Source organism: Eutrema salsugineum, unplaced genomic scaffold, assembly GCF_000478725.1.
Source record: "Eutrema salsugineum unplaced genomic scaffold, Eutsalg1_0 scaffold_9, whole genome shotgun sequence".
In the NCBI taxonomy this organism is placed as follows: domain Eukaryota; kingdom Viridiplantae; phylum Streptophyta; class Magnoliopsida; order Brassicales; family Brassicaceae; genus Eutrema; species Eutrema salsugineum.
In genome coordinates, this window is record NW_006256342.1 from 2761795 (window position 1) to 2774408 (window position 12614).

A 12614-nucleotide genomic window follows, 5' to 3' on the forward strand; every position below is an offset into this window, starting at 1 on the left:
TAATCTTGCGAAGTAAACAAATACGATTTGATAATTTTGCGTCTTTCTTCTTCAAGACTCCTCTCTGTTAGACACTTACTGAAGATTGTAGAAGCACGCAAGATACAGTAATTGTGGACAACTGTTTTTATTTTTTTGCTAAGAATGATGGATACGACTTAAAGTGTACCCAATTAATGACAAGCAATAGATACACTGAAAAGAAATTAGTGTGGTACTTTAAGCCTTTGCATAAGGGAGGACCAATGAAGCAATTTGACCCAAGAGCTGTCGCGGAGACTTGGACGTTTCAGGTAATGGAGATGTCCATTCTTGAAAGTTATGGAGGCTGCCTGTGAAATCCGTAAAGAGTCCATCAACTCCAATCTCATTGATCCAGTACTCGTATTCCTTATATGGGTCTTGGCTAAAGTTAAAGTGTAAGTACTCGTGTTCATTCCTGTACGTGTATGGATGCACCTGAATTTGTATCACAAAGAACATGTTCAAGAAGTTATTAGAATGTTTTACTTGACTCCCAGTCTCCGGAAGAATCTTAAATCCTACCTGTAGATTATGCGCGTGAGCTCTTTTGACCAAATCCGTAGGGGCTTGCATATAGTTGTTCTGTACTGGAACAATTGTATCTTTCCATGGTCCAATCCCCACTACGTACTGCTTAATGTAGCTGAAATATGCATCTGATGTGATCTCTGCGTATGTCTGCTTAGATTTGAGGGAAAGATCGATCAGTCACTTTAGCAGAAGGATAAGAACTTCCAGGAATACACAAACAAGAAGAGGATCAGAGAATTGACCTGGTTAGTATCTTGTGTTGGCATGGTTACATCATCTATTAGGAAGACTTTCGGTGAGTCTGTCAAGTTTGATATGTACACGAGTGAAGTTGGGGCAAATGACTGAATAAACAACGGTTTCTTCAACCACTTCTTGGACAAATATTCGCCTCCGTACCCATACTTCTTAAGAGTCTCCACAATTTTATCCTCAAATCTCTTACCACCAGGCCATTTAACCTGCCGATAATCAACAGTGATTTAGTAACAAAGATTAAAGCCAGCAAGTTCATCATTTTCTGCAAACTGAACCTAATGGTGGTGCAAGAGACTTTTCAAGTCAGTCTTTAGGATTCCAATAAGCCTGTCAGATTGTAACTTACATGCTGGTTCATCAAAATTGGATTTTTAATCTCAGGATATATCCCGACAACTCTTGGAGCATCCCGAGCAATGGTAATGAATTCTTCAAATGTAATGATAGGGTACATTCCTGCAATTCAAACAATGGATGAGCATGGTTAAATATTTCCTTTTTATTTCTTCCGATAGCTAAATCCTGGAAAGAAAAGGCTAGCTAACCGTTATATTGCTGGTCCCGAAAAGAATATCTCTGTTTTGTACGTAGTGTTTTTAGTTCATTGAGAGTAAAATCAACTGCAAGCAATCAAAGAGGAATCAGTTGTTAGAGAATATATAGCTCAAATTCAAATATCAAGGTTTTATCAGATGCTTCTCTAAGTAGTTTAATAGATGAAATCACGTGCACGAGCTCTTTTGAGCAAATGAAAATAGTCTAAATGCTGAAAGAGATTCCAGTAATATGCTGAGATATGCATCGACTCTCATGCATCAAGAACACAAGGAGAATGGAGGTAACATACAAGTGAAAAAGCCAGTGATGTTGAATCCTTGGACCTCATACGTCCTTTTACGATCAGCAAACTCCTTGTGACTCGCAACATTGGTTGTTTGGTCCAGGATTACATCATGGAAACAGATAAGCTTACCATCTTTGGATGATAAGATATCTGTTTCTATGAAGTCTGTACCTTCTTCAATTGCTCTCTGTCAAAAGACAAAAAAAAAGTTGCTTAAACAAATTGTTCCAAGGAAGAGGATCCACTTCAACAAAGAAAGTGCTTAACGATTTCCGTGAGTCAAGCTCTCTATAATTCCCCTTTTCAGACATGAAAACTACAAAAAAGTGATACGCCAAAATAATCAAATAAAACAGAAAGAGGTTGATCAAGGAAAGATCAATGGTATACCAAGTATGAAGCTGCAGTTTCTTCAGGGATCTCTCCGTTTGAGCCTCTGTGTGCGATGTTATAAGGACGTGAAGTCTGGATTTGAAGCTTAGCGCCTTTGGCTCCTTTACCAGGGAGTGGGTACAATGTCCTTCCAGCACACAGAGTAAGCAGAGACAGCCATATTAATGGCAAGCATTCTGTAAGATGAACAATATCCACTTTTGATCAAACTTCAGTTTTCTTCATGTTTTTTTTTTTTTTTTTTTTTTTTGTGGTGTTAGCAGAAACTAGGCAAGAAAATTCCCAAACTTTTCTTTTTAGCTTGTAGTGAAAAAAGAAACAAATCCAGATTCAATAGAATAAGAAATAAAGCCTAGCCTCTAAAGTCCCAAACTTTTTTCTGAAACTTGTACTGAAAAAAAGAAGCAAATCCAGATTCAATTAAATGAGAAATGAGCTGAGTCTCTCAACAAGATTCAATTTGTTTACCATCGCGTAAACTGGAAAAAAGGAACAAATCCAGATTCTTTCTTTCCAGCGTATTCACACATAATTTTTTTTCAATTTGCTATTCATTTTAATGGATGAACAGAAAAAAGTCAAACGGCAATGATAAAGTTTTGCAAACTCCATTCTCAAGCTTAAAACAAGTTTACCTCCATACTCAGATGGAGAAAGACAGAACAATGAGAAACGAAGAAAAGTTTAAGCTTTCAAACCCAGAAAACAAAAAAAAAAGGTTGAAATTTGAGAAGCTTACTTACTTGTAAGAATCATGACGATCTCCTAGATCAATCGGATTGCTTGTTTTGTCTAACTCTCTTCTCTCTGTCTCTTCTGAGACCCAATTGGTTCCTGTCCGTTTGCTTTTAATAGACGAAGAAATGTTTTGGGATCTATTTTTATCTCAGTGTCAGTCCATTGACCTTCTCTGGCGAAATCCATACTCACGAATATTCCAGTTTTGGTTTTTTTTTTTTTTAAGATGACAGTCCAGTTTTGGTTATTAGACAAGTTTTGAGGTTGCTTTATTTTTTTCCACAGTAATTAAAATAAATTAAATTAGTGTGTGAGTTGTTGATTCGAATCGGTAATTTTTGCGAAATTACCAAGAATATACTATTTACCAGATACTCCTCCTCTACGTGCGGGAAATTGCAAACAAAAACCACTAGTCTCGCATTATCATTTTGATCCACAATATATGTATGTATTAACATTTTATTCTCTCGACGGCGCTCTCCGGAAAAATTCTTTGCCCTAAATCGTTGTTCTCATTTCCGATCGAAATCGCTGATTCCATCTCCGATACAAAAATTATGTGAATCATTGTGCAGGATCTGTCCACTGGCTACACTGTGATGCTGATCCAATGTTCAAACCTGAACCATGAGGATTTAGGGTTCTTTTGTTTGCCGGAGACACAATGGTGCGTGAAACGCTAACGTATTAGCAACTCGGTTAGATCTTTTGTCAAAGTTAATCACATTAATTGAATTGATTCAGAAAAGCCGGTGGTGGTGGGTGACGCCAAAAAAAAAAAACGTATGCAAGGATCACGCGTTTAGCATATGATTTGAATAGATTAATTAACAGGAATTCAATGAGCTTACCTCGCTAAAACAATGAAATTCAGGTGAGATTTATAATCTACTAGATGACTTTGCATTTTATTTATCTTCGTTTGATAATAGTAGAGTTGCTCAAGGCTTGAGGCTCAAGCATAATGGTTATTCAAGCAGAATTCAAAGGTTACAACTTTATTCATTGCATGCTTGGGATTTTCTTTTGGCAAACTGTTTCTCATTACTTTAACTAATACAGTATTGATATAACAAAAAATTGACGGACCTTCTTGCGAATTATTACCCAAAAGATGCTTAACAGCGCCACACGCTATCTCAGATGATATATGTTTCACGCTTTATATGGATAATCACCGACAGAATTTGTAAATAACGACCTTTCAAAAACTCTGGGATTGTTTAATCGCCAAGCTTTGTATCTCTTTGATCAATAGAACTTCAGATGACAAATAAAAAAAGAGTAGTAGATGATGAAGCCGTGGGTTTTTCTGTAGCTTGTGGCCATAAATGCTGGGAATACTCGCTTCTCTTTTTTAATTTTCCTTGGAGCAAAGCTTGGCTTCGTGTTGTTAATGCTATATTGCTATCATCCATAAGATGAAAGATTTGCCGTCCTAAATTATTTACATTGGTTTGATCCTTTGATGTGCTAATTCCAATGTGATTGTATTATTTTGCTATTTACTTATTCAGCTAAGGTGAAGTAGCCAAAGCTTATTACCTTGAAACCTGAGCTCAGGTTTCCCGCCATACTTAATGTGGTATGCTATTTGTCTTCTCCTCTCTCCTTTTTTTTTTTAATCTGCTCATTTTCATTCAGATTCTTCCGCAGCACATGTCAGTTCTGTAAGAGGTTTACATCACACAAGTGGTTACCTTCAAATAATGGATTTTTTTGTTTAACGTTAAGAACATCATAATTAAAATAATGGATATTTGAATGGGAATGTGTAGTTTTTGCCTATATATAGTTATATACACAGGCAATCAGGCATCAGTAATGCATGCAAATTATTTTGTTGTTCAGAGAGTTGGGACTTGGTCTGGGCGTCTGGCTAAGGTATGATTATATTTCAATTCTTGATATTTACATTCATGCTATAAACTGGTATGTTGATAGCATAATTAGGACGGGTTCGTGGCCACGTTGGATGTTTATAAGCTTTTATGTAACCGTTTTTCCTTTTGTCTGAGAAACATTACTTTGGGCAGTGGAATGATGGTGTGCTTTCTTTGCACATAAATCATGTGCTTGAGTGGTTGTTCATTTTGTTTGACATGATTTAAATTAATTAATCATTAGTTGAATAATTCAACTAGCTTACATTGGTAAACGATGGAAACACAAGGAATATAAATATATGTGATGGGAAGTGTCTTGTGAGCCTTCGACCAAAAAAAAAAAAAAAAAAGTGTCTTGTGAGCTTATTACAAGGATAATATTTTCCATTATATTTATCTTCTTTTTTGAAATTTAATTATTTTTAATTCAAAGAAAGAAGACTCCGAATTTCTTAATCCTTCTAGGACCCTTAAATATGTGAGGACCGTGTATATTTAAACTGTTACAAATATATGAATTTAGTTCATTTATTTTCGCATGTTGTATTGTTTCCCTCCACACGGCTTGTAGCGCTATTTCTAGTTTTTTTTGTTTATAAGAGCATTGCAATGGACCAATGGTACTCTATTTCTGTCTCTAAAAACATTTTCAAGAGATATTATATTTTTAAGATGTAAGAAACCTTATATTTGAGGTTTAAGGTGATGCTCTCCAATGATAAACCTTAAAATGATACTTTAAAAATATTATATTTTGCATTTTAGTCCTTACTATTTATAATTAATTAACTAATATCATAAAACTTTGATAAATAATTATAAAAATACATATTAAAAATATTATAGGAATATTAATTAATACAACTTTAATATAATATTACATATATATTAATGATAATAAAATACAAAAACTAAATAATAAATTACAAACAAAATTTATATGTTCATGTAAGTTTATTTTTGTGTTATTTTAGTTTATATGAAATTTGCTTTATATAATAATGTTGTTATGTATTTATTTTTTAATGTTATGTATTATATTACTGTTTGTCATTATTATTTTTATTTTAAATTATCTTTTAAAATTGTATATATATATATCATATATTTATAAAAATAAAAATGAAATATTAATAAGATATTAAATTAGGAGAGTTGAAATGATAAAAACAAAAGTTATTATCATTAATTTTAAAGCATATAACTGAAAGGACTGAAATGCAAATAAAAAAGATGATACCTCAAATTTGAGGTATTGAACAGTGATACCTCAAATATAAGGTGTCACTGTTCAATACCTCAAAATTTGAGGTTTTAAGGTATCTCTTGGAGGACATAAAACCTTATATTTGAAGTTATAAGGTATCTCTTGGAGATGCTCTAAACTCTATTTTTAGAGTAAAATCATATGCATTGATATTCTATATCTTACTCTATAAATAGAGAAATGAACAGTATATCTCTATATTAAATATACTGTTCATTTCTCTATTTATAAAGTAGAACTTAATTCTTTACGGACTTTCTCTCTCCTCTTCTTCTTCTCTGCAATTTCAAGATCTGAACTTGCAGACAAACTAAAACTTTCCGATCTCCCTCTCCGGCGCACGTGGTGGCTCACCGTCGCCGGAGGAAGGACCCCCATGTTTCCCTCTTTCTTCTGCATCTCTTTTTTTCTCTTTAGATCTGGTTTCCGCCGTGCTGGGTGTTGCAGGAACGATGGTGGTTTCGTCGGTGGGTTCTCAACGACGGCGGCGCGGGCTTCAGCGGCGTCGCTGGATCCGCGGTGGAGGTGGTTCGTCTTCATTCGTAGTTGGCGTCCCCCTCTGTCTGCCTTCGTTTTTCCGGCGTCTCTTCCTCTCTTCTCGCATCTGGCTTCTTTTTCTCTCCGGCGCGTTTCCTCGGCGTTTCTTTTAGAGTGTCCTACCTGAGACGAGCTCTCTGGCTTTAGTCGAAGGTGTGCAGGTGGTGGCTGTCTCTTCTGGCTACAGTCCCTCTCAAACTTCGTTCACGAGGTGTCGGAGTGGTGGCTAGATAGTAAAGAGCTTCTGTCAATCCCGGCGGTCGAGTATTGGATTTTGAGGACGAATTTGATCTCTGGCTTAAGGGGTTTTGGCAGCGGCTTTTGGCTTGTGGCAAGCCTCGGAGTGATGGCTCTCGTATCTCCGGTAGGTGCGGCTCCATCGACTGTGTCTCTCAGCGGTGGCTCAAGACGGGTGGCTCGGCGGTTGCCCGCTGGTTTGTCTCAGCTTTTGGCTCCTCCGCCGTCTACGGCATCGGTGTGGCCTGAGATTTTCCGAAGGTGCGTATGTCCGATTATTTGCGATAGCTCCGTGTTTGTGTATAGTTCTTGGTTTGTGATGGCACCGGATGTGATCCGGTGTAGATGGTGGAGTATTACTGGACATTGTTGCGGCTAGTTTGTAGCTGTGGGAGCTGGTTCTCGAGGAAATTCGTTTTTTCGGGAATGGTAGTCCGATGTGACTCTCCGATGGCCCTTGCGGGCTCCTTTGTCAACGGTTGCAGGTTAGTCCGTTACGGAATCCGGAAATTCCGTTAGTTCTCGGAAAAGCTGTAGGCTTTCTCTTTTGAGGTTTAAGGGCTGACCTCGGGAAGATGCTCGTGGCAACAAAGATGAGAACTCTAGTTCTTCGGAGCTGTGGCAATTACGGGGTGGTCTGCGTTTTGGCGTGCGACTGCTGCTTTCCCGTCTAGTTTTGCTTCGGTTTTAGCATCAATTCCGCATTCCATTTTCTTATGCTTTCGTTGTTGTTTGCTGCATTTGTCAGATTTGTTAGTAGTTTTTTATTTTCGGTCTTTCTGCTTTCTTTGTAATCTTTGTAATTTCTGTAAAAAATTTGAAAATTGGTAAAAACTTTTTTATTTACAAAATAATCCTTAAACTTTCATATCTTTTTATTTGACACTTAAACATTAAACAATAAGATACTATCTAATATTATACTTAATTAAACAAAATTAATAATTTAACACTTTCGATGTGCCAAGCTACTTAGGTAATCTCTCTCTTTTGATTCTCCGTGGAGTCATTCCACAGACAATTTAACACTTTCGATGTGCCAAGCTACTTAGGTAATCCTCTTCTCTGTGGGCAACCAACCGACATAAGCTGCAACGGTAATAACTTTCAAGAACCAGACAATAACGAAGTGAATGCTGATGAATCCACAATCGACAAGTTATCTTTCTGCTGGAGTTTTGCTGCAGCCTATGTGACAGTACTTATTGGATTATTTGCATCTCTCTCTTTTGATTCTCCGTGGAGCAGAGCGTGGTTTTACATCGTTGATGCTGTTCTCCACAAGGTGACGAGTTTTTTTGGGTAAACTACTGTTGGTTTCAAATCCTGTTCCATCTGTTGTTGTTTTTCACAAAACTTCTTGCTTTGTGTTACAAAACCAAATCACAACTTGTGCTGGGTTCCTGTGTATTGTCTGTCTTTAAATAATTGTAATGCTTGAAACTTGGAGAAAATGCCTAATATTCTCATCTACCAGAAGAAATTGCAATAGATTATCGATGCTTCCATTGCCTCTACGAATAGTATGTTGTCTTAAAAAGAATTTAAATCCTTTCAGCTTCACTTCTCAAAGATTTTCTCTTTTTTTTTTTTGGCCAAGAAAAAGTTTAATTGCTTTTTGCTATTACGGCGATCTAATAGTGACCGTCGTGACATCATCCTTTGTCACGCCGTTGCTGGCGACGGACAGTCAAAAATCTTTCGCGGAGACAAAATGATGCCACCATACGACGGCGTTTTACTGTTTCAGGCGTAACTAAGAGAGCCAAACTCAGTGACCGTTGAGCAGATCTTAAAGGTTAGAACTTTTTTTTCATTGACTGTCTCGTGTATTCTTTTACAAAGACCTTGGCTTTGTATGCCAAAAACGAGTCTTTTCATACAATTCAAAGTAAACGATAGTGATCCCTCTCTCACACGACTTTTTAAGTGTTTTCGTTAAATGGGACATCGATTTTCTTAATGTATTCAAGTAGTTCCTTGTTGAACTTGGCTTTTACCATGGAAACTTGAATAGTAACTTGAAAAGAAGAGAATTTGGAGGATGATGAAGATGGGAAACCGTGCGATATTGGCAGATGATGATTCTGGATCACGTAGCTTGGTTTATTTCTTACTCTTTGTTTCCATCACCGGTAATTCTTCAACTCTTCATTTTTTTTTTTGGTTATTTTTCGTGGAAATATACTGTGTGATCTGCTTGACTATGTTTTTTTTTTTCTCTATTCTGGTTTCTGTTTCCTTGACGTTTACTTCAATTGGTTGAAATTATGAGATGTGATTTTGAGTGATGAAATTTAGATTTCTATGCCGAACTTGACCTGATTTTATTTTATGGATTATTGTTATTCACTTGAAAGTTAATGCGAGAGATGAAGCTCGAGTATCATAAATTTGGGTTTTTTTTATTGTGTGTTGATGAATCACAGTTTCAATTTTTCCTCTGTTTGACGAGCATGATAACAAGAATTGCGAATATTATAGATAACTAAAAATGACGTCATCCAGGATTTTGGTGGTAAAGTTGTATGTAGCTTATATCTGAAGATTTCGTTTTCTGTGTTTTGATTTTTCCTACATGGCAGCCATAGCAGTGGCCGGAGATTCTCTGGACAGTGATGGAGAAGTCTTATTGAACCTGAAATCTTACCTCGAATCTCGTAACCCAACGAACAGAGGAATGTACACGGAATGGAAAATGGAGAAGCAAGACGTGTGTCAATGGCCTGGAATCACATGCACGCCTCAGGGAAGTAGAGTCACAGGGATCAATCTAAGTGATTTAACCATCTCAGGTGCTCTGTTCGGGAACTTCTCTGCCTTGACGCAGCTCACATATCTCGATTTATCAAGGAACACCATCGAAGGCTGGATTCCAGATGACCTGAGCCGTTGTCACAACCTAAAGCATCTGAATCTTTCTCATAACATCCTTGACGGAGAGCTTAGCTTACCAGGTTTATCAAATCTTGAGGTTCTTGATCTATCGGTGAATAGGATTGCAGGTGATATTCACTCTAGCTTCCCATTGTTCTGCAACAGCCTCGTTGTTGCAAATCTGTCGGCCAATAACTTTACTGGCAGAATCGATGACATCTTCAATGGGTGTAGGTATCTGAAGTATGTCGACTTCAGTTCCAACAGATTCAGTGGAGATATATGGAGTGGTTTTGGGAGGCTGGTTCAGTTTTCAGTTTCTGAGAATCATCATCTCTCCGGGAACATCTCAGCTTCCATGTTCAGGGGGAACTGTACTTTGCAAGTCTTGGATTTGTCTGAGAACAGTTTTGTTGGGGAATTTCCAGGCCAGGTTTCGAATTGCCAGAATCTGAATGTACTGAATCTGTGGGGAAACAACTTCACAGGGAAAATTCCAGCTGAGATAGGCTCCATATCCTCTCTTAGAGGTTTGTATTTGGGGAATAATAAATTTTCTCGAGACATACCAGAATCTCTCTTGAACTTGAGCAACTTGGTGTTTTTGGATTTGAGCAGAAATCATTTTGGAGGAGACGTACAAGACATATTCGGGAGATTCACTCAAGTAAAGTATCTAGTCCTGCATGGGAACTCGTACGTTGGAGGCATCTATTCTTCAAACATCCTCAAGTTACCTAATCTTCTCAGGCTAGATCTGAGCTACAACAGCTTTTCTGGCCAGTTGCCTGCTGAAATTTCCCAGATCCAGAGTTTGAAGTTCTTGATTCTTGCTTATAATAACTTCAGCGGTGATATACCACAGGAATATGGGAACATGCCGGGTCTTCAAGCACTTGATCTCTCCTTTAACAACCTGACCGGTTCGATACCAGCTTCATTTGGAAAATTGACGTCTCTTCTGTGGCTAACGCTTGCAAATAACTCTCTGTCAGGAGAAATCCCTCGAGAGATTGGAAACTGCACGAGTCTTTTATGGTTTAACGTGGCAAACAACCAGCTCTCTGGTAGATTCCATCCTGAACTGACTAAAATGGGTAGCAATCCTTTTCCAACGTTTGAAGTGAACAGGCAGAACAAAGACAACATAATTGCAGGTTCCGGTGAATGCTTGGCGATGAGGAGATGGATTCCTGCAGAGTTCCCTCCATTCATGTTTGTATATGCAATTCTTACAAAACAGAGTTGCGGAAGCCTATGGGACCATGTTCTTAAAGGGTACGGTCTCTTTCCTGTCTGCTCTGCTGGTTCCACAGTACGCACGCTTGATATTTCAGCCTATCTTCAGCTCAGTGGAAACAGGCTATCCGGTGAGGTTCCTGCAAATATCTCTCAGATGAAGAAGTTGAGTACGCTTCATTTGGGTTTCAATGAGTTCGAAGGGAAACTGCCTATAGGGATTGGACAGTTGCCTCTCGCATTTCTCAACCTGACCCGAAACCATTTCTCAGGCCAGATTCCTCAAGAAATCGGAAATCTCATGTGTCTGCAGAATCTTGATCTGTCCTACAATAATTTCTCAGGAGATTTTCCGACAAGTTTAAATGACTTGAATGAGATGAGCAAGTTCAACATCTCATATAACTCCTTCATTTCTGGTGTGATACCGTCGACGGGACAACTGGCAACCTTTGAAGAAGACTCTTTTCTTGGAAATCCCCTGCTGCAGTTTCCTAGTTTCTTCAACCAATCAAGGAACAACACTTCGAGCTCAGGGGAAGCAGATAATGGAAGCGAAGAAGAAGAAGAAGATGAAGCTGCTATTGACATGTCGGTCTTCTATTGGAGTAGTGCAGTTTCATTTTTTGTGACTGTGATGATAGGCTTTTTTGTTCTCCTGTGCTTTGATTGTCCTTGGAGCCGAGCATGGTTCCACCTTGTCGATGCTTTCATCGCCTCTGCGAAAAGTATGTTTCCTTAAAATCATGTCAGCTCAGTTCTTGGATGATCCTTATCAAAAACTTTTTTTTTTTTTTTTTCTATTTGCTTTCTCTTAGCGTGATTTTCTAACAAAAGAAGCTCTCTGAAAAATGGTGATAGTCTTATCCACTTCTAACTTTGAAGTTTAAAGCTAATTGTTTTTGTTTCGTCCAAAAAAAAAAAAAGCTAATTGTTTTTGCTACCACGGCGATCTAATAATTGTTCTTGTACGCCGGCGATGGAAAAACGACACAACTTAACGACAGTGTTTTCTTTTTCGACGGTGTTTGACCAAAATAAAATTATGATACTGTTGGGACAGATACAAAAGCTGTATTGAGGAAGAAAGGAAAGCTTTCTTGGTGCTCAAGAAATACATAAACTCACAAAGTATTGCAGGGTCCCCCGAATTTTGTTCTTTCTATTGGACTAATGACACAAAGATCGATTGCTGCCTGTGGAAAGGCGTCGAGTGCAATCGTACAAGCGGGCGGGTGACCAAGATTGCCTATGGTGATTTGTACTTCAAAGAGAGTTCTCTCCTAAACCTTTCTTTGCTGTATCCCTTTGAAGAAGTACGAAGTCTAGACTTTTACGGGTCCGGACTCAAGGGAGATCTGGCATCTTCTATTGGCAACATGAAAATGATTGAATTTCTGGATATATTTCACAACAGTTTCCATGGAAAGCTACCAAGAAGTTTTGTAGAAGGTTGTCATTCCTTAAAAAATCTTGAAGCTTTCACATAACCAACTAAGTGAGAGATTTACCTAGAATCAGCCAACTTTGCGGGTATATATGCATTGTCTATGGATAACAATTAGTTTACAGGAAAGATTGGACAAGGTTGGCATTACTCGAGATCTTTGTATATGCTTGACTTTTCGAACAACAATCTCTCGGGTGCTGTCCCAAAACCGGAACATAGCTTGTGTTTGGTTATTGTGTGCTATCTATCTAATTTGAATAATATGTAATGCCTTAAACATATCGTGGAATTGGTTGGGTGGTTGGCTAGCTCAATACATAATATAAAAAA

The 12614-nt window shown here is 37.8% G+C and overlaps 2 protein-coding genes across 3 annotated transcripts; one reads left to right on the forward strand and one right to left on the reverse strand.

Annotated features, from left to right (window-relative positions):
* Nucleotides 1-125: 125 nt before the first annotated feature.
* LOC18008780 (glycerophosphodiester phosphodiesterase GDPD5) lies at nt 126-2968 on the reverse strand. The gene is made up of 8 exons (XM_006390386.2): nt 2794-2968; nt 2048-2226; nt 1661-1844; nt 1359-1433; nt 1160-1269; nt 798-1016; nt 547-702; nt 126-459 (listed from the first exon to the last, which is right to left on the reverse strand). Exons 1-8 carry the CDS (start codon nt 2804-2806, stop codon nt 220-222), a joined length of 1176 nt encoding a protein of 391 aa, XP_006390448.1. The 5' UTR covers nt 2807-2968; the 3' UTR covers nt 126-219.
* A 5477-nt stretch (nt 2969-8445) lies between these two features.
* LOC18008734 (probable LRR receptor-like serine/threonine-protein kinase At1g74360) lies at nt 8446-11740 on the forward strand. 2 transcript variants are annotated; one of them, XM_024157063.1, is made up of 3 exons: nt 8446-8516; nt 8736-8853; nt 9304-11740. In XM_024157063.1, the coding sequence occupies exons 2-3, from the start codon at nt 8763-8765 to the stop codon at nt 11574-11576; spliced, it is 2364 nt and encodes a 787-aa protein (XP_024012831.1). In that variant the 5' UTR covers nt 8446-8516; nt 8736-8762; the 3' UTR covers nt 11577-11740. The 2 variants fall into 2 exon arrangements, with proteins under 2 accessions (XP_024012831.1, XP_006390449.2); XM_006390387.2 differs by lacking the exon at nt 8446-8516 and having other exon boundaries at nt 8722-8853.
* Nucleotides 11741-12614: the final 874 nt, after the last annotated feature.

Excerpts from the sequence above, each read along its gene's own strand:
- LOC18008780 (XM_006390386.2), bottom strand. Across the intron at positions 703-797 it reads CAACACAAGATACTAACCAG|ACATACGCAGAGATCACATC; the intron begins GTCAATTCTCTG and ends AAATCTAAGCAG. Across the intron at positions 460-546 it reads CTCACGCGCATAATCTACAG|GTGCATCCATACACGTACAG; the intron begins GTAGGATTTAAG and ends ATACAAATTCAG.
- LOC18008734 (XM_024157063.1), top strand. The coding sequence starts at position 8,763 with ATGATGAAGATGGGAAACCGTGCGATATTGGCAGATGATGATTCTGGA. Across the intron at positions 8,854-9,303 it reads ACTCTTTGTTTCCATCACCG|CCATAGCAGTGGCCGGAGAT; the intron begins GTAATTCTTCAA and ends CCTACATGGCAG.